The sequence below is a fragment of the Grammomys surdaster genome, unplaced genomic scaffold (genome assembly GCF_004785775.1).
Source record: "Grammomys surdaster isolate TR1022 unplaced genomic scaffold, NIH_TR_1.0 126198, whole genome shotgun sequence".
Taxonomy (NCBI): domain Eukaryota; kingdom Metazoa; phylum Chordata; class Mammalia; order Rodentia; family Muridae; genus Grammomys; species Grammomys surdaster.
Genome location: NW_021621003.1, coordinates 3886580 through 3908323, shown reverse-complemented (window position 1 = coordinate 3908323; position 21744 = coordinate 3886580). Strand labels below are relative to the sequence as shown.

The window sequence follows — 21744 nt, the reverse complement described above, 5'->3', positions numbered from 1 at the left end:
CATCTAAGCTGGTATTGTCTGCCAAGGCTACCTATTTACAAGGTCCATGACCACTCAGGCTTATAAATTTCCACAAAAGCTGCCGGTTGACATTAGCTTATAGCCATCTGTTTCAATGTTCTTCCACTGAGACCCAAGACTTGGTGTTAGTATACATGTATGACAGGCCCACTGCTGATCAGCCTATGGCTGATTTTAGGCCTACAATGTGTAAGCAGGACTGCCCCTGACATCTCCTCCCTTCTTTAAGTATAGAAAGGCTGTGGCAATTCTATACTTGCGAAGGCGGGGATAGAGGCCTGACCTCCAGTATTTGAAGGAGACCTTGTAATGGCTCCAGTCCCCCTGTCGTTGTACATAGACAAGACAAGGAGGGTTAAAGAGAGCATGAAATAGGTAGTGAAGCCTAAGAAAAATCAGAGCGAGAAAGAGACAGATGAATGCTGGTACAAGAATTGATTTGCAGCCTCTCCAAGGTTGTCAACCCTATTTCCTTCCATCTTGGGACCATTATTTGGGTTCTTTTTGCTTTTTTCTGCTGGTCCCTGGCCCTCAAATAGGCTGACTAACTCTGTGATACAACAGATAAATAATTTGGTAGCAAAACCTACTCAGATACATTATCATAAGTTAACTATGGAGGACCAGGAGACTCAAGATGAGGTTGTTACTTTATACAGGGTATTTCCAAAACCCATCTCCACCCAACCTAAAAAAAGGGGGACTTCTGCCCCTAGACCAAGCAGAGAAGGGCCACCCAGAACCCCCTCTAACAGGCGATCTGAATTCTTGCCTAGGCTGCGAGGCTAAGCACTGCAAGGGAATATCAATAAAAGATAAAAATATCTATCTGGGTTCCCTGAGGGACAAGCCTGACTGCATAGGGGTTGATGTCAAAAGTATCCCCTCTCCAGGAAAAAGACATAGGGACAGGTATGGCCCTCATGCCTCACTTTACAATCATCTTAAAAGGATATTCTTCAGCTTCATATGGAAACTTTTTTAAAAGGATAGTTAAAAACAATTCTGAAAAATAAAAGAACTAGGTATTATCATTGGCCTGATCTCAAATTGTACTACAAAGTTATAGTAATAAAAGCAGCATGATATTGGCACAGAAACAGACACATTGATTGGTGTAATTGAATTGAAAATCCAGACAGGAATCCATATACCTATGCACGCCTGATTATTTTTTATTTTAAAAATCGAGAAAAACACACTGGAAAAAAAAAAGACAGCATTTTCAATAAATGGTCCTGATCAAACTGGATGGTTGCATGTAAGAAGAATCCAAAGAGATCCACGCTTATCACTGTGCACAATACTTAACTCCAGATAGATCAAAGACTTCAACATAAAACCCTATACACTGAACCTAATGAAAGAGAAAGTAGGTAATAGCCTTGAACTCATTGGCACAGGAGAAGACTTTCTGAACAGAACAACTATAGCACAGGCACTAAGATTGTTAATTAATAAATGGGATACCATGAAACTGAGAAACTTCTGCACAGCTTGTCATTTAGAAAAAGCAGTAGCCTCCAGAATTGAAAAATATTTTTTACCAATTACAGACCTGATAGAGCACTAATGTCCAAAATATATGAAGAACTCAAAAAACTAGATATTAAGAAGACAACCCAATTAAAAACTGGTGTGCAGGTCTAAACAGAATTCTCAAAAGAAGAAACTTATAGGGCTGAGAAACACACAAAGAAATGTTCAATATCCTTAGCCATCAGGGAAATATAAATCAAAGCTACTTTGAGATCTCATCTTACGCCCGCCATAGTGGCCAAGATCAGTAAAACAAGTAACAGCTCGTGCTGGTGAGGATGTAGGTTAAGGGGAACATTCATCCATAGCTGGGGGAGGGCAAACTCACACAGCCACCATGGAAATCAGGGTGGTAGTTCCTCAGAAAGATGGAAATCAATCTACTTTAAAACCCAGCTATACCACTCTTGGACATGTACCCAAACATGATTTCATCCTACCACAGAGATACTGCTGAACCACATTTATTGCTGCTCTATTCATAACAGCAAGAATTTGGCAACAAGCTAGATGTCCATCAACAGAATAGATAAAAGAAATGTACTACATTTATACAATGGCATAATGCTGAGCCATTAAAAATGAAACTATAAAATATGCAGGTAAACTGTTGGAACTAGAAAAAAATCATGAAGGGGTTATCAGAAACCCAGAAAGACATATATTCACTTATATATGGATTTTAGATGTTAATTTGATGATAACCAACCTATACTCTGTAGACCCGCACAGAGTTAGTATAGAGCAAGAGACTAGGTGGGACAGACAAATCCCCTAGGAAAGGGAGCTAGAATCCATAGTTATGGGTGGACGTGGGAGCAGGCTGAAACAGGAGAATCGAGTGGGGATGGGTAGGGATGAGGGGGTGAGGGAAGGAATACAGGGAGAAACAGCTAAAATTAAAGGCCATTTGAAGGTAGTATGTAAACCTAATATAGTAGAATCTTCATAAATGAAGGCAATCTAAATGAAATCACCAAATAATGGGGGAGTCAGAGCACTAGTGGGTCATCACTTTCCACAGAATTAAGCTTTAAGTCCCAGGATTGGGCTACATCTGAGTTGTTGATCAAAAGAGTCCCATTGAACCCCCAACAACACAGACTGCTGCCAACTCCCAGGTTGCTCTGCACAAACTGACAGCAAGGCCCCATTGCTGAAGACCACACCTACACAACTCATTGAACACAGAGAAGATAAGCTACATGCTAGCATCTTTGGAACAAAAAGGTACTCTACACACTATGAAGGAAGAAACGCAAACATCGACCAACCCAGCCATAACGCTTTGGTCTACAACGGTGTCCTGCTTGCACGATATGCTAGAGCAACAGTGGCACAAAGTCTGTGAGAGTAACCAACCAATATCTGATTTGACACTAGGCCCACTTCACAAGATGTAACCTATACCCATCACTGCTTGGGGGACCAAGAACCTGAGACTAGATAGCCCACGGACCTAGCATAAAACCAAAACTGCTGTTCCAAAAAATATAGTAGCAATAAAGTGATTCTTAACGACATTCTGCTATACTCATATTTCAGTTCCTTGCTTATCCATCATCAGAAGCTTCCTCCCGCAGCAGATGGAAGATGGAAACAAATACAGAGACACACAGACATACATTAGAGAGGGGGGATGGGAGGGAGGAATTAAAGGTGAAACTTAACTCAAGGGAAAGGACATGAAAAATGATGTTGTATACTTAGGAGATAGTTATACGTCTAAAAACTAATTCTGGAGAGAGGAACAAACCAGCGGTGGAATCGCAAGAAACAGGAAACAAGGGGTGTGGGGGGCAGGGGGCTGGATCTTCCGGGAAGGGGCAGGGAGGAAACTACAGAAGGAAGAAGGCAATAGCAAGGATGTCTGGAAAAGACACGAGGAATCATATTATTAATCTAAAAAACCCTGTAACACTTGTGATTCTGTGTATAACTATACATACATAGTTTTAATGAACTTTTCTCATCTGGGCTGACAGATGAGACAGGTATCTACATCTGCCCCACCCCTGCCACCCCAAGAAACAATAACCACCTAACAAAAACCTCACCACCAGACATGAGAAGCCCTCTTTTGAGTTGATGGTCAGGGTTGTCCAAGAAATCCCAAACCGTACAATCTGCTATTTCTCCTGGTTGTCCCCCAGAGGCCTTTAAGCTGGAACTCACATGATTGCCTCATCTCTAAAGACTAGATTTCTTGGTACCAGAAGCTTCCAAAGGAGAAAAGTGACCAACAGACCTTCCTTCTGTGTCCTGAAGAGGGCTCACAAAATGGTTAGTACTTTGGACAGTGTCCTGAGTGACAGTCTAGGCTCAGCTCACCTGGACTCTGTCTGGGTAAACAGAAGAATCACTATCAGACAAACAAAAACCTACACTCAAAATTCCTCAGAAACATCATGAAGTGCGTTTCTGTTTGTTGGGGAAAGCCATTATGTCTCTTAAATGCCCCCAATAGTTAACTACCTTGAACAAAGGGCCTCTAGTTCCTGATTAGCCCAAACAGCCTGCCACAGATCCAAGCTTCCATGCTGAATCTAAGGCTGTTCTGGCCCACACCGCTCCTCTGCCACTATCTATACCAAAAACATGACAAGGTTTTTTCCATCAGCCACTGTTCTCTGCCCCTCTAAGAAACAGCCCAGTAGTTTGATTCCCAAGTAAACTGTCTTTCTACCCGTGGAGTGGTCTAGTTCAGTGGTTTCTCTGTATCTTTGTCTATACTACCCACCTAGGTGGGGTAGGGAGCATATAAACCACCACACAACCAGCATGGCACAATGACCCTCCGGGTACAATAGTGGCATGTAACCAAAAGCTCTTTAATTGGACTTAAGACCTGCTTGACAAGAGAGAAATTTTGCCTTATACTAGAAACTCAGCCAACTATTTGGGGCTAGTGAAATCATGGATCTTGGAGGAGAATCTACAATCTCTACAGCACAATTTCTAACTATATTCTGAACATTTATTTTTAAACCCACAGATAAGTATATTTCCTCACCCCTCATTGAAAAAACTTCTTTCAACAAACAGAGACCATTACAGAAAACCACAACAAATCAAAGTGCAAGATTGTGGATCCCAGTCCCAATGGATACATCTACAACACAACTGCCACACAAAGGGTCAGGAACATAGCAGAAGAGGGGTCTGGAAAGATGGCTGGACTCAGAGAACCAGGGAGTTTGCTGTGAGACTGTGTCTCCTAATGTCAGAAATCATAACCATAAACTTTTATTAACATGATTGCCTAAATAGGAGCTGAATACGGTCAACAACAGACATGACAAAGTGGAAAAGGGACAGTCCACGAGGTCTCAACCCGATACAAAGAATTACAGGAGTTAATGAATGCTAACAGTGAGAAAAATAATTTCCCCAGGGAAGAGCACACCAACTATTTATTCAATGCCAATGGCCAGCCCTTGAAACTTACATACAAATAACATTATACAGACTGAGCAGGTTATATTTAGAAATATGTATTATAAACACAGATAGATAGATAGATAGATAGATAGATAGATAGATAGATAGATAGACAGATAGATAGATAGATTTAACAACACATTTGAAAAAGTGGCCAAGAATTTGAAAGAGAGCAAGGAAGGGCATATGGAGGGGTTTGAAGAGAGGAGAGGGGAGGAAGTAGTGATATAATTATATCATAATATCAAAAATAAAATAATAAGTGGGAAAACTGTAATGTTGGAGCAATGACTCAGAGGATAAGCATGTTTGCTGCGCTTGGAGAGAACCCAAGTTCAGTTCCCAGCGCCCACACCATGTGGCTCACTCCCCATGTAACACAAACTCAAGGGGATCTAAGTCTTCTCCTGGACTCTACAGGCACCTACATTCACATGCGCACAGATGTATGCTGTACATGGAATTTTTAAAAAGGTAATCTGTAGGAAAAGTGGGCAAAGAGAGAAGGTGGGAAACTACATTCAGCAAATACCTAATAATCCTTAGTGTTTTGTATTTACTATTTATTATCAATTAATTTATAGTTACTATTACTGCTATGAGCTGGGTTTTTCTTCCAATTTATCCACAAGAAAACTGAGGTCTTCAGAGGTTATACACTTTGTCCACAATGATATGCTTCCTGTAGAGCTAGGCTCCATGCCTAGATTTTACTCCAAGCTTAAGCTATATGGCACTCATTAACCTGAAAACAAAAATCTGTGTACAAGAAAGCATCACCTGCTCTGGGACTTGACATTACGTTGATGGTTAATTCTGTGCCTTTCTATGTGATTTATTTTATTTGCAAAGTAATCATGAGGCATGACTATTTCTTTCTTGATATTACAGCATTCTTTGCACTGCGTGTGTGTGTGTGTGTGTGTGTGTGTGTGTGTGTGTGTGTGTGTCTGTGTGTTGGCCACAGGAGCTGCCAAGCTTGATTTGAAGGCTCGAGCTTTTGCTAGCTTGGCACTCACCAAATAGGCTAGAATGACTTTCTAGTGACCTCCAGGTTTCTGCCTGTCTCCCTCTACAGCACTGACTACAACTGGCCTCTCTCTTCAGTCCCACTTTTAAATACTTGACTCAAGATATAATTATGTAAGCTTTGCAATCCTATATGCTGTTATATTAGATATTTTCAAATTGGTACTTCACCAAATGGTTAAGAATAATAATTAATAATTGAAGCTTTATTTATTAATTTGTTTAAGTCTTATACTTAATTTCGTGTTATGGGGGAGGATGTAAGTGCAAGTACATGCTGTGGAGACCAGAAGCATCAGATCCCACAGGAGCTGCAGTTACAGAAGCTTGTGATCCACTTCGTATGAGTTCTGGGAACTAAATTCAGGTTTTCCACAGGAATAACAAATGCTCTTAACCATGGAATCTCCTCTTCGGCCCTCTTTATGTCTTTTGAGGCAGTGTCTCACTAAGTAGTTCAGACTGGCCTCAAACTCATGATCTTCCTGCCTTAATAATCCCCACCGCAAGTGCTGGGAGTACAGGATTGCACCACTACACTTAACTAAGAATCAAACATTTTAATTAAAGCATACTACAGCAGACAGCTTTGAGAGGAGAAAAACTGCCACGCCATCCATTTTTCAGGATTTTTAAAACTATGACAATCATTGAGTGCAGAGAATGGGAGAGGGGAGCTAATGTCCTCTGCCCACTCTGCAAGGGACATTGGGCTTCTTTGACAGTAGTATACTTTCATCAAGGGGAAGCCTGGTTAGCCTCATCTGGGTCCTTTAGCTTTGAATCTTCCTGCACTTCCTAATTCTTCACTGACTAGCTGTCTTTCATCAGGAGATGCCTTAGGTCAGGCCACACTCTGGCCCATTTCCCCACTTCTGGTTTCTTCAAACAACCACAGTGCCACTATGTTCAAGACTCTCGTTTCCTTTCCCGGTGATGGGATACAGAGCCAGCTCTCCTCACTGCCCAGGCACGGGAATTTTAACACAAAAGCAAGAATGCCGGAGGCATGTGGCTTTCCTCAGTGTCCTGCCAGCCTTGACACTTGTCATGCATGCTCACATGCCTCACGAAGAGCCAGGCTGCTCACCATTGTTCTGACTTCAGGATTCTGGCCAACAGGATGCCTGCAATTAACCTCACTCACTGACTTCACTTGTGAGAGGCACAGCAAGGCTTTCTCCTGGATCCTAACAGCAACATCCCTCTCAATAAGTGTGTTTTCAGCTTCCCCACAGAGATGGAAATGGGAATGTGTGTTGAGGTAAGAGTTTCTCTTAATGTCTGTAAAGGTTTGGTATGAACTTAAAGGAAAGAAGCTTCACTGACTAACTTGCCTTTGGACCCTGAGGCACACCTGTCTCACTTTATCTTGCCTCACAGACCTCACATTTGCATACAGTGGAAGCAAAACCAAAATGGACCACAGAGGAGTAAAGCACTGGGGCCAGAGCCTGTCCAAAGAAAGTACTTTATAATACAGTATCTCCTAGCTCTGCTGGTCATGACCCACCAGAACCAGCCTTTCCATCGTAATTCTTGGCCCAAGAGGCTTTGTTTTTGTTCAACCATTGTTCTGACATCTGTGTATTCTTCCTAGCCTCTGTCTTAGCGAGATACCACAGATGTCCCAATTTCTTTCCTGCCCCAGAATCCCTTGGCAGGCTGTCATAGCACAAAGGACATGGCCCTGGTAGTAAAAGTCCCTTGGCATACCTTGTAGCACATTTCTGTTGCCATCGATGATGTGAAGATAATAAGAACATGCAGAGTGCACTTAAAAGACAAGTTAACAATACCTAGATCTGCTTTACAAATCACTCTCACATATAATATGGTCAAGATGCTTTGAGCTGTAACAGAAACCGACTCAAGCTAATTAAAGAAGATAATTATCATTATTATGATGATGATGCGTGGATTCCAGGATATTCCACTGACCCTCGAGGCCAAAATGAAACTGGGCCTCAAGAACGAAAGCTTGAAATGCTTTCTCTTTTGTTGTTTTTTTATTTATTGTTTCAACTAGAGAACTGCATTCTCTCAGACTCAACTGTGTGCATAATTGGAAAAGGACCACCAACGAAGGACTTTTGAATTTGCCTCCACAGTTGAAACTGGAATTTCTTTCTCCTACTTCTAAGAGTTTAAGGAGCCTCCTTGGTCAAGATCTCAGCCCTGGCTCCATCAACTGGGTTAAGGAGATCAGGCTATGTTGAGTAGTTATAGCTTGCAGGAGACCAACCAATGAGATTACAATGACAGGAACAAGCTGGGAGAACAGTTGATAAGGGTCCAGAAGAGGTATCCTAGGTGATCAAATATATACTTGGTTGCTTGTCCTGCTCGCTAACATGTTTGTTAGTAGTGGTGCTCTCTTCTTGCAGAAGAAGTTTGACTTTCAGAATAATCACATGAAAACTAAAGATACAAGCAAAAGTAGAATCAAAGAGAAACACTAGACAAGCAAAACCAAAACTCAACCAGACAAACTCACTATGACTCCTACCCCATCTTCAGATGGTTTTATAGTAAATTAGAGCTATAGAATAGACCTTCAGGAAAATAGTTGGATTGCATTTTGAAAGCAATCTGAAGATGTTGCAGAGCATGAAAATAGAGTCAGAGCAACTTCAGCCGCTTAGAAATCAAACCTTTAGATTCTTGTTTACAGGGAATGCTGGGAAGAATGGTTCTGATATAAGAAATAAAAGAACCACACATCCCCAGCAGCAATTCCCTATCAATACTGCAGATTTGATTCACTCACTACCCAAATTGTTGCCCAAAAGCAAGATGGACATTTTATATTTTAAAGAAATAAAGGAGATGCAGGTTGAGCTACAGAATTCAAAAGTCCCAGGTTTCCAGATGGGCACCAACTCCAGCTTACATAAACCCTGCCCATCACCTCCTGGGGTAGGCAACCTCCTTAGAGTCATTCCGATTCCCTCTCCCAAAGGGCTACTGACACCTCTAGCTTAGTAGGATTTACCAAAAGCCTTCTCAGACCACCTCTTAATAGGATTCCTTCTCATTTTGCATCATTGTGCTTAGATTAAGAATTGCTTCTGCTAAGAAGTAATCTTGCATGTCATTTTTTAACCCACATTTTAAAAATGGCACCAAGGTCTAAACAAGATGAAGTGAACGTTTTAGCCTGAGCAATCCAGAGTTTGCTTGCCATCTGGAGCTGTAGTCAAACAGACCACCACAAAGTCAGGGACTCTGACTCCAGTTACAGGCTTTCCAATGCTTGCTAAATTATTTTTTAGAACACTATCTACCCTCTGATGGTGGTTCTTTCAAGTATCCACTACCATCTTTTAAGTTATAACTCTGTAACAGAACCTACTCTAAGCTCAGGAGATTCATGCTATAGGGGGCTAAAGACATGCTTCAGCAGTTAAGAGTGCTCCCTGCTCTTCCCAAGAACCCCCGTTGGGTTCCCAGCACCCACACCAGGTGGCTCACAACTACCTGGAACTCCAGCTCCAGGGGATCTGACGCCCTCTTCTGGCCTCCACAGGCACTGCATGCACACACACACACATACACACACGTGGAATTTGCTCGAATTCACATTTTTTTAAGTGTGATTTCTAGTCTGCCCAAAATTTAGATTCTAGTGGCAGAAAACAGAAATTAATATTATCAATTTAAATGTTGAAAATGGTAAGAACTGTTAAAAATTAAAGGAAGGTGGTTCTAGAGAAGTGGTTCAGCAGCTCAGTACCAAGAACCCACATGGTTGCTCATAACTGTAACTCCAGCTTCAAGGGATACACTGACTTTTTCTCCAGTGCAGGCACTGCATATACATACAAAGGGTGTGTGTGTGTGTGTGTACACATACATGTACATATATTTCACTTACAAACATGTAGGAGAAAGACTCTGCACATTAAAAAAAAAAAAGAAATGAATTTTTAAAAATTAAAGTAAGGCCCGCCAACATGGGCCGAGTTCGCACCAAGACTGTGAAGAAGGCAGCCAGGGTCATCATCGAGAAGTACTACACGTGCCTGGGAAATGACTTCCACGCCAACGAGCGTGTGTGCGAAGAGATCGCCATTATCCCCAGCAAGAAATTTCGGAACAAGATAGCCGGCTATGTCACGCATCTGATGAAGCGGATTCAGAGAGGTCCTGTGAAAAGTATCTCTGTCAAGTTGCAGAAAGAAGAGAGAGAGAGGAGAGATAATTATATTCCTGAGGTCTCAGCCCTAGACCAGGAGATCATTGAGGTAGATCCTGACACCAAGGAAATGCTGAAGCTTCTGGACTTTGGCAGTCTCTCTAACCTTCAGGTCACTCAGCCTACAGTTGGGATAAATTTCAAAACACCACGTGGTGTTTAATCTGTTATGCCATATTTTCAATAAACCTGAAAAAACAAAAAAAATAAATAAATAAAATAAAAATTAAAGTAAGGAAAGAAAACCGGGGGAGTAACAAACTATGGTTCTAACTAGAAACCACGTGGAGAGAGCAGTGTGAGTCAGAGGATAGAAGGGAAGAAGCCATGCCTTGTTCAAATCTATTAGACCTTGTCACATGGTCCTTATCCCTCCTGTGGCCCTTCATGTCACCCAGTGGATACACCAAAGTTCTCAGAAAGTACCCTGGCAGACAGATATACCAGAATCAGACTTCAAAGTACCAACTATAGGTGAGGAAGACAAATCCTGGCTATCTAGAATAACCCCAGACCTTACGCCAAAGGAGTCTCTAATGCCTCCTCTCTTTGAGTTTATAGTACAACCTTGACTAAGAGGGAACATCACTGCAATAATATAAAGAAAATATGACGATACCGTGAGACAGTTAACAGAAGTGGCCTCATTCAAGATAACATTTGATGTGAGAGCCCAGAACATTCTTGATGAAATTAAATGTGCATGTGCATGTGCACACATGTGTGGGCATGTGTGTAGGTGTGGCAGAACTGAAGAAGACTAGTAAGATGCTTGAGTCTGAATCTAGAAGGATGCAATGCTATCCATCCGGCAGACTTTGCAGAAGAAGGTCAGCGTCCCACTTGAGGTGAGCTAATCTTGAGGCTCTTTGTTGGGTATTCAGCATTTGGAATAATGCCTGAAGCTTGGGAAGCAGAGAAGCCTGGAGGGAAAAAAAACCTGTAAAACAGGAGCAAGTGGGTCAGTGTAGGGTCAGTAGTCACAGGGAGAGGGTTGCATAGCATGAGTGAGCCCCTGGATTTGATCCATAGCAGTCTGGAGCAGGGAAGAACACATGGATGGATTTGAAACAGTGAGATTATAAAGCATCTTCAAAGATGTGACTGTAGAAAGAAGTGAGGTCCAAAAATGGAGTTCTGAGGGCCACAGCAGGAGAAAAGGGGGATGCCCCACTAAGGGGATTGAGAAGAACAGACATCGAGGTAAAGGGGGGTGGGAGAGCCAGGAGTTTCTACATCTTCACAGTGTGTTGGGAGCAATGCACCAGTGAATTCTTGTTATTATTTGATCAACAAGTTGATTGCCTGATTTGTTGATCACTTTGATAACTACCGCCCAGGAGATCCATCAGGGACGGTGATGTTTAAAAATGAACTACAAGAAGCAGTTAGAGAAAGTCCATTCCAGTTTTCTCACCTCTACTTCAATAAGAGCTGGCATGCTGTCTGTGTGTTTGTATGGTTTTGTTTGGGGATTGGGGCTTTTTTTCTTTTTGCTCTTGAATAATGAGCTGCTACTAAAAATTTTATTTGTAGAAAGGGTAGCAGAAGGTGAAAGGAAGCAGATTCTCACTATTAGAGAAAGAAAAGACTGACAGATACAGAAAACCATTACCCTGTGTAATCTTTGAGGTATACAATCCATTTGGTCCTATCTAGCCCTAAAATTTATTTCATTCTGGTAAATTGGGAGTGAGGGAGGGATTTTCTAGTATCAAAGGCTGCTAACCACTGTCACCTGGTAGAGCAAGTCACTTGTGTTCTTCGTCTTGACTGAAACCTGTATACTGTAGAAATTAAGTCATAAAGAGATAGGAAGAAAATATAACAGTTGGCTGTGGTACATGGAAGGCTGGAGAAGGCTCACCTATGAGTCCAGGGAACGGTTCATTCAAAAGCTATGGCATGTTCTAGCTGACTTGAGAGAATAAGGTTTCTCTCAAGTCCTCTAAACTTATAAGTGTTCCGTTGATCTAAGACATCCACAGAGACACATTCCAAGGGGGTCTCTTGTAGGTTTACACTGAAAAAAGATAATCAAAAGTCCTGGATGCTCTTAGCAATAGTTGCTAATAAGAAATGGTAGTCACTGAACAGTAACTTTGTGTGTGTTCCTTCACTCCATCCCCATGAGCATCTCCAGGTAGGTATCCCTGGGCGCTCAGCAAATACTTGCTGAAATAATAGCATGACTAAGACTCAGAACAGTTAACGCAGTTGCCAGAGAAGTGGTGGAATTGTGTTAAATCTGAAGTGCCTAGATTTCAACACCAGTGTTCTTAATTACAGTGTTTTGGTCAACTCACTGGATCTTAGTGTTGCACGTAGTAGATGCTTTGTGTGTCCCACCCAGCACCTGCTGCATCCACAGCTGCCAGGAGTTAGGCTACTGATGGCTCACAGCTGTTTCCTTGGCCAGTCCTCCCAGCCAAACAGATCTGCCCTGCCAAGGCTACTTCCTTTTTGTAGGAGAACTTAAGACCAGTAAGTTGTAGATGCAACAGTATAAGGGCCTAGTTCATGAGACTTCCAGGAGGCCATCCCACCTCTAGCACCCAGGGTTACCCTCATTCTACACAGTTTTGCTTTTCTCATTCCCTGTGAAATTCTCCCCAGTAAACCTCCCAAATTCAAATACTCTTCTCAAGGAGAGTGGCCTAGGGAAGCCAGAGAAGACATAACATCTGCGAAGAGCTTCTGCAGCATTTCTACTTATTCAGAACTAGGGAACATGCAATGAGCTCCAGGTATATGTGACTTTGTCTTTTGTGAATCGCCTGCTTGTAACACTTGTCCATTTTCCTGTAGAGCTGTCTTGTTTTAGAAATTACCGATATCTATCTCGAATTGGATATAGGTGTCCTTTGGTCTGGGTCTTGTCATTTAACTGTTTGGTACCTATTTTTTCATACATATGTCTCTACTCTTGGAGTCCTAGGTATGGATCCTTTATAGCTCTGTGTGTGTGTGTGTGTGTGTGTGTGTGTGTGTGTGTGTGTGCGCGCGCGCACAAATGCACTTATATTTTATGAGTCTTCTATACTAAAAAGGAATATGTAAATTAAAACAATAATGAGATCCACTTCTACCTGGATTATACTGGCAATTCTTTTTAAATTTTGATGACCACCAGTACCAACATAAGGGCCTGAGTCTAGCTTGCGCCCAAGTAAAGTAAGGACAAAAGAGTGGGAGCTCCTTAAAAGGGGTTAACATGGTTCTAGGCCCCTGTAAAGACATATCAAATTAATTCAATTAATCAGAAAAGTGCAATTTTAAACTTCTATATACCTAATTAATTAAGTTATTTTAGAATATAAAAAGCACACAAGAAGAGGGCATCAGATCCCATTACAGATGGTTGTGAGCCACCATGTGGTTGCTGGGACTTGAACTCAAGACCTCTGGAAGAGCAGTCAGTTCAATGCTCTTAACTGCTGAAAGCTAAAGATGAAAATTCTTTTTTTCCAGCATACTTAGTTACTTGAGAGTTTCCCAGAATGCATTCCAATCACATTCACTTCCCAGTCTTCACAGGTCCACCTCCACCTTTGTGATCTTCCTCTCAAAAAGAAGAAAAGAAGAAGAAGGAGGAGGAAGAGGTGGAGGAAGAGGAGGAGGAAGAGGAGGAGGAGGAGGAGGAAGAGGGAGAGGAGGCGGGAGGAGGAAGAAGAAAAGGAAGAGGAAGAGGAGGGGGGTGAAGAGGAAGAGGAGGAGGAAGAAGAGGAGGAAGAAGAGGAGGAGGAGAAAGAAGAAACAAGTCTAATTTGTGTTGCCCATATACTCACTGGAACATGGTCAAACTTCCAGTGGCCAGCCCCTTAGAGAACTGAGTCCTTCCCCACCTCCACCAGGAGCCATCAACCGTGAAGAGCTACATTTCAGAATCCTTATCACAATTTTAAGAGTTCTCTTCAGTCAGGTTCTTATGTTGGTACTGGTGTTCGTATTTCTACTCTGAATCAGCTCAGGTTTTGTATTATGCTTTTTTAATTTTTTTAAAATTATTTGTATGAGATGTCAGAGGGCAACTTTCTAAAGTCAAATCAGTTCTATTGTTTCACCATGGGGTTACGGGATTGCAGTCAGGGATCAGATTTAGGTTGTCAGGGTTATGCAACAACCCCCTTAACCTACTGCAGTCTCTCATTGGCTCCATGCCCCCACCTCCCACCCCTTTTTAGTTAATGTTAATTTGTCTTTATTTGATAGAGAGTATTTGGCCTTAAAAAGTCCCTTTCTCAGGTCTAACTGTGCAAACTTTACACTTTTATCTGTATTTGTGTATACTTATTTCCCTGTGTTTTTGTAGAAAGGCCCCTTAGAAACTGTAACCTTTCCCTCTAATGGAAGCAAAAAAACAATAAAAAAATTTTTTTCCTGGGAGAAAGGAAACTGATGACTGCAAGTACAAGCAAGTGCACAAAAAAGACCCTTCCTGTTGTTATAGAGTTTAAAAAAATGCAGATTTGTAGAGTATCGTGTCCAAATCTGAGGAGGCAAAAGATGATATGTCACCTGTGGAGATCCACCATTAGAGATAAATCCTGAAGAAACTCACTTCAGCTGTGAGCAAGTAAGCACAAGGACATTAAGAGAAATACAGTTGACTATAGGAGCCTCTCTTCCCTCCTTCCATCCAGTTGTCCATGCCAACCCCTGGAATGAATCTGTCTTTCCTCCTTCCTCCCACACCCTCCTGTCAGCTGCAGGTACCTAGAAACACTCTCTCTGGGACTCCAAATGGCCACACTGGGCTGGGATTCAGAAGGTGGCTTTCATCAGCATTCTTGTCCCCCACTGCAGTCTCTCCAGCTTCATCCCAGCGCTGTAGTTTGAAAGGCCCACCTCCCACCTACCTCTACTCCTGGGGATTCCACCAAACCTTGAGGTAGACCCACCATTTCTCCTTCCTGCAAAACCTCTCCACCCCACTTGCTTCTAGTGTATGCCCACTCTTTCCTGTCAGTCCCTGATAACTACAAACACTTTCAATATGGGACACCAAGAAGCCATACCTGACAGGGAGTCAGCTAGGTGAGTCAGGCTAGCCTTCCTGTCTTCCATTACTATCTCTGTGTCCATCCTCAGCCTAGTAACAGTGTGCTTACTGGCACCCCTCCTCCCACCTCAACCTCATTCACTGGAGACTCCAAGTCTTGGTTCAGACTCAGATGACCCTGTTGTTTTCATCCTTGTCCCTCCAGATAATTATTTGTCTTTCAGCAACACACTGCAGGAACCCTCCTGCGTACCCCACCTCAAACTCCCAGTGGACCTTTAGGTGTAAACAGGATGTGTTTTACTCTTTTCTGAAACCCTTCTCAGCATTTCTTCTAGCCCACCTCGTTCTTCCCCGCTATCTACTGACCTGCAGAAGCACTCCAAATTAATAAAATTAGAAGCAAAAGGGGGGGGATATCACAACACACACTGGAGATATCCAGAGAATCATAAAGACATACTTTAAAAACTTGTACTCCACAAAACTGGGAAACCCTAAAAGAAATCAGTTAATTTCTTGATATATATGACCTACCAAAGTTGAATCAAGATGAGATAAATAATTCAAACAGACATATTATCTTGGTGAAACATAAGCGGTAATTAAAACGCTTCTAAACAACATATGGCTGTACCAGATGGATATAAGCAAAATTCTACCAGGCCTCCAAAGAAGGATTAATGTCAATACGTATCAAATTATTTTTTTAAAAAAAAATAGAAGCAGAAGAAATGTTACCTATTTCTCTTTATGGGGCCATATTTACTCTGATACTTAAACTACACAAAAACCCAACAGAAAAAGAAAATTACAGATCAATTCTCCTTATTAACATAGATACAAAATTTCTCAGTAAAATACTTGCAAACCAAATCCAAGAACGCGTCAAAAGGATCTTCCACCATAATAAAGTAGGCTGTAATAGAGATGCAGGGATGGTTCAACATATGCAAATAGATCAATGTAATCATCCATATAAACAGACGGAAAGAAACTATGTGATCATATTATGGTTTCCTACTTTATGTTTTTTTATGGGATTTTTGTTCAGGCATGTGTGTGTTTCAGTGTGTGTGTGTGTGTGTGTGTGTGTGTGTGTGTGTGTGTTTCATGCTCTTTATTTTTTCTGTTGGTTAATTTGTTTTATTCTGGTTTGAATATACATATATATGTGTGTATGTGTATATATGTGTGTGTATATATATAACATATATATATATATATATATATATATATATATATATATGCTTGTTTGTTTTCTAAAGAGAGAGAGAAGGCACAGAATTGGATAGGTAGAAAAGTGAGAGGATCTGGGAGGAGATAAGGGATAAAAAATCCAAATCAGAATATACTGTATAAAAAAAACTAAACAAAAAAGAAAACACTAAGGGAAGGAAAGTACTAAGACTCACCCCTAACATGGTCAACACACTAAAAATGTTGAATCATAGTTATACCCTATGTTTTCATGCCTGGCTCCACCCTGTATAAAAGCACCTTGGATGCGTATGTAGTTGTGACACGCGCCCACCTCGCCAGCAAGGAAAACACGTGGCAACACACCAGGATCCTTCCGCAGCAAAACGTTTATTCCAAAACAAAATGGAGGAAGACCCCAGGCCCGGAAAAAGCACTGTTTATATACCCTTGGAGCGGTGTATTCACCTCTGATTGGCTGCTTACTCGTCGCCCGCCAAAACGTCCTGGGATGGGCTTAGACTTTGGCGTGCTTTTACCATAGCACATGTGCAGTTTACTTGTTTACTAGGAAGAGCACGGGATGCCAGCACCATCTTGCAATGGCGGATTCTGCTAGCACAAGCCGCGGCTTCCTACATGTAGTGACACTCATTTATTATTTATTATTTATTATTTATTATTTATTATTTATTATGCCAAGCTCCACACTCCCTCTGGAATACTGATGAAGAAAGAGGCCCTCCCAAGGTACATGCATACACTCCCCTGACTTATTTGTTCCGTTTACAATTACCACACTTATCAATCACACAGAGCTGTATATTTACCAGAAACTACACATCAAACGTTAAATTTTTATCTATTTTCCAAATTAGTGACAGGGGGTATGGTGTTCTATCCTAATGTTGGGCAGTAAGTATCACAGAGCTTCAGCTCCCAATCAAAACCTAATTACAAGAGGAAAACTATATAGTGTGCTATATTCAACACATGATAGTCAATACTTTATTAGATGCTTAGAATACATATATAAAGTACACTTTATGTTCAGTCATTTTGCCCCAAATACTCTGGTATGTTGTTCTGAGTATATTTAAGTTACTCTAGCCCAGAGGTTCTGAACCTTGGGGGTCATGACCCCTTTAAGGCTAGACTGGCACTTTCCAAGGAGTTGCATATCAGATATTTACATTATGATTCATAATAGTAGCAAAATTACAGCTATGAAGTAGCAGTGAGAATAATTTTATGTTAGAGACTCAGAACATGAGGAACTGTATTAAAAGGTCACAGCATTGGAAGGTTGAGAACCGCTTCTCTAGGGTATGCTTCTGTGTTCTTTGAGGAGATTAGGTAGGTGGGTTAAATGCATTTTTAACTTAGAATATTTTCAATTCAGAATGGGCTTACAGGGACCCAGTACCATCATCAGTTAAGGACTAGTGTCCACCTGGCTCTGTTCCTCTGGAGAACTCTAACTCTCGCAGGACCGCAAGCAAAAGGAGCATGCACTAAAAGCAGCTTAGGTCTGAGGGTGGTATAGCTCTCCAGTCAAATCCAGGCCAAATTCACAGACTGTGCCCATGTGCCAGCCCAGACCACTGTCAACCCTTCTACTAGTCAGGTCTCTGGGGACATGAAGTACAGTTCTCTGGTGGGTGAGTACAGAAAGGGTAAAGATTCCAGGGCCCAAAAACTTGTTAATTATTGATCCCGTTGTATATTCCAAAGAGAAAGAGTATCTGTTGAACATTCACTCAGTAACTGCCTTGGATGGCAAAGGAGAGTTACCTCCTCTCAGGGCTGATGGTGAAGCACAAACCCCTCTTCCCCACCATGCCACCCCATCCTCCCAAACCCCACTCCACCCACCCTCCCCACTCCCCACATCCCACCCCCACCCTGTCCCCAGGGTGTCTTTTCCCCTGCAGGAATCTCTGACCTCCTCCTACACTTGCAATTTCTTCAGCTTGGACATAAACCTGCAGTCTGTATACCACAGGAGCTGGACACCCACCAAGCCAGCTAGCCACAAGTTACCAGCAAACCAAAACTTTAAAAAAAAAAAAAAGCCCACATAGAGAACTTTGCAAACTATAATCCTGGCAGGAATAACAATAATCATTGTCCTTGTTCCGGTTAAATCCCATGCTTAGACTTGAGCCTGAGACTTATAACAGACTGTTCTTTTCTGTCTGTCTTGCAATATGTCTTGTTAAAAGAATAAAATTAATGACTTTTAAAACATGTGAAAAATAAACTTCTCAAGAGTTATTGAAAGCTCAAAATACTAAAATTCCAAGTCCTCTGCACTGATGAAATAGAAATATTTTTCCTATCATCTTTCAAGTTTGTACTGCAAGAAAAAGATACAGTATCTCACATTGTGAAGCTATGAGAACTTTGTTGGCAAGGATTCTTTGATGCAGATAATTCTACAACATAAATCAAGGCTTGTTAAACACACAAGAAACGGAAAGGCAATACAAGTAATTTTACAATTTGCTAGACACAGTAGTAAGAAAAACAGGAAGTGGGTGTTTATTAGCAGTCCCAAATATACCAGCCAAAATACAACTCCCCATGGAGTCTGAGTTATTCAAAATAGAGCAGAGAACAGAATTCCTAAGATTATAAAAGGGTAATTAATCACAAGCAGTATTCACAGACCAGTGATTTGGAAACTACCTTCTTACTGAAGATCTGGATCAAGAGTAAACTTCAAAGCAAACTGTGCTGATCTCAGATTCATTGCATCTGGTCGATAAACCCTACCAAAACGTCACTTTAAGCCCAGTTGACAGTCCATCTTTACTACATAATAACTGTGTGTGTGATGCCTTAGACGTCTTTTACCTGACTTAGGGAGTACATCAGTGCCTCCCTACATCAGTATTTGGCATTGGAAACACTGTCTTTTACTGTTGTTTGTGCATTGAATTCATAATTAGACATGTTGTTTAAGCCTGTTTCATAGGAACACATGGTCTGTGACCAGGAATCATGTTTGCAAGCTACTTGTATATCTCATATTACCTGATAACATGAAAACTTTGTTTTTGATTTAGAGAATCTTTTAAATATATGCCCCAACCAGTCTGGTTTGAAGCTAAGGGTCTCTTATTTTAATGGTAGTGGTTTAAAATATATACCTAGAGAGATGTCTCAGAGGGTAAAAGTACTTGCTGCTCTTGCAGAGGACCTGAGGGCGGTGCCCAGAACTCACATGGCAGCTCACGGCTGCCTGTTAAGTGAAGTTCAGAGGATCCAGAACCCTCTCCTGGCCTCCACCGATACCAGGCACAAATGTAGTACACGTTCATACAGGCAAACAAAACACTCACACACATAAATTAAAGATAAACAAATCTTTTTAAAATATATCTAAAATACATGAAGCATGAATAAAATTTTCATGAATAATGTAGAAGAGCTAAATGCAAATTTTTATCTGATTCCAGAACCCATTTGCTCCTAGCTGGTGAGGCGGTGGGATTTGATGATTTAGAGTCTTAGGAACTTGGGCAAATCCCTTACCTGTTCTGTGGCTTAGTTTCTTCCTTATGAACGATAGGAATTAGAGCGTTGGCTACATTAACCCCAACTACCCACTACGGTGAATAAAATGACATAGCTTTTATGGCACCATTAGCTCTTCCAACTGAAGCCACTTGGAAAAGCCAAACAAATCAATGAACTAAATTATTTGTTCCAATCAAGAGAAGATGTAATGTAAATATATATGCACAGAGAATTGGAATGCCATTCATACATCTTATATCAGTGTGTATACTCCTGAGTCGTGACTAAGAAAAGAAGAAAACGGGTCTTGGGAAGCAGCTCACCACAGGATTCAGAAATTAACAACAGGAATTACAAATTAGCTTGTGAGCACCAAACTGAATGAGACCTCAAATTCTTTCTTCCTTAATATTTGAAAACCCTACACACACACACACACACACACACACACACACACACACACTTTGGAGGATCGACAGGTGGTGGTACTGACACCAACTGTCTCCTCCTTCAGGGTGAGTGGGAAGACACACAGCTTCCTTTGGGACTAAGTTCTGGACGACTGTGGCAGAAGCAATGACTTCTGCTCCTGGGCTGGCTCTAAAACATGCCAATCAGTTCTCCTTGCTTCCTCGGTTGATTGACCTCAAGGAGACCCTAGGGAACCATGGAGTCCCGAAGGGATGAGGAAAATTTAGTAGAAAATACCTCCTGTGCACCTGGATGACTTTGTCTAAGATAAAAATAAGCTTTTACTGTGCTAACCCACTGGAATTGGGGGAGGGGGACTGTTGGTTACACCATCATGTAGCCTGTCATATATAATACAGACTAGGAAATGCAGACTCATTCAAATCAGTCTATTTGGCCAATCAGCTCTGCCTTCTGAAGCGTCTGGAAAAGTTGGGGGGAGGGGAGTCTTTCTCTTTCCTTCTCTTATTTTCCTGGCAAGTTAAGTTTCCTGCTGACCAGCTCAGCCTGTGGTGGCAGCCAGAGCCATTGCTTCCTCTTGGAACTTCTGAAATACAGAAGGCCACAGATGGTCTCTGCAGGTCACACCCTGACAATTAGCTCTATACTGGAGGAGGTGCAAAGTCTGGTTTTGGTTTTTAAATTAGTAGTAGTAGTTGCTTTTCTTCCTCCTCCTCTTCTTCCCAGAGTGGTACTGGCTCCCAGGTCTCTAGCAATCCCAAAAATTTCATCAAACATATTTATATCCAATAGGAGCATACCAGCCCCAAATGTCTGGTACATACTGTTGCCTTTTGTAGATGCTCTAGTTGGTACATTGATCACCAGAAAGAAACACTTGTCCTATAATTCAGATGAATTAAGCACAAGCAGCACCCCCAAGGATGGTCTACGACTTGAAACAAATGCAGGAACCCCAAGAACCTGTTCTAAGAAAGCTTCAGCAAACAGAAAAACAAATCCTCAAAGACACATTAAAGTCCACACAGTAACTACCATTCTCTATCAAAATGATCTAAGCCAAAAAGAGTTAATGAATATGGACTGAAAATACTACGTTTCATAATTATTTCCCTCATAGTAATATAGGCCTTTTGTGTCTAATCACACTAAAGCTACAAACCATAAATGGCTGTGGTCTATACCACAGATATGTTTGTGTGGTCCTCACAGTGTTCTGAAAAGAAAAATTAATTTGGTAAAAAGATTTTATACAAAGATCTCAAATTTATAGCTTCTCTTGGAAGACTAGAAGCTTGAGAGATATGAATGTGGACCTATGCGTGTCCACGTGTGTGTGTGTGTGTGTGTGTGTGTG

The 21744-nt window shown here is 41.5% G+C and overlaps 1 protein-coding gene across 1 annotated transcript; it reads left to right on the top strand.

Moving 5' to 3' along the window:
* Positions 1-9986: 9986 nt before the first annotated feature.
* On the top strand, positions 9987-10391 carry LOC114613371 (40S ribosomal protein S17-like). The gene has a single exon (XM_028758655.1). It carries the CDS (start codon positions 9987-9989, stop codon positions 10389-10391), a length of 405 nt encoding a protein of 134 aa, XP_028614488.1.
* Positions 10392-21744: the final 11353 nt, after the last annotated feature.

Coding starts and splice junctions, on each gene's coding strand:
- LOC114613371 (XM_028758655.1), top strand. CDS start 9,987: ATGGGCCGAGTTCGCACCAAGACTGTGAAGAAGGCAGCCAGGGTCATC.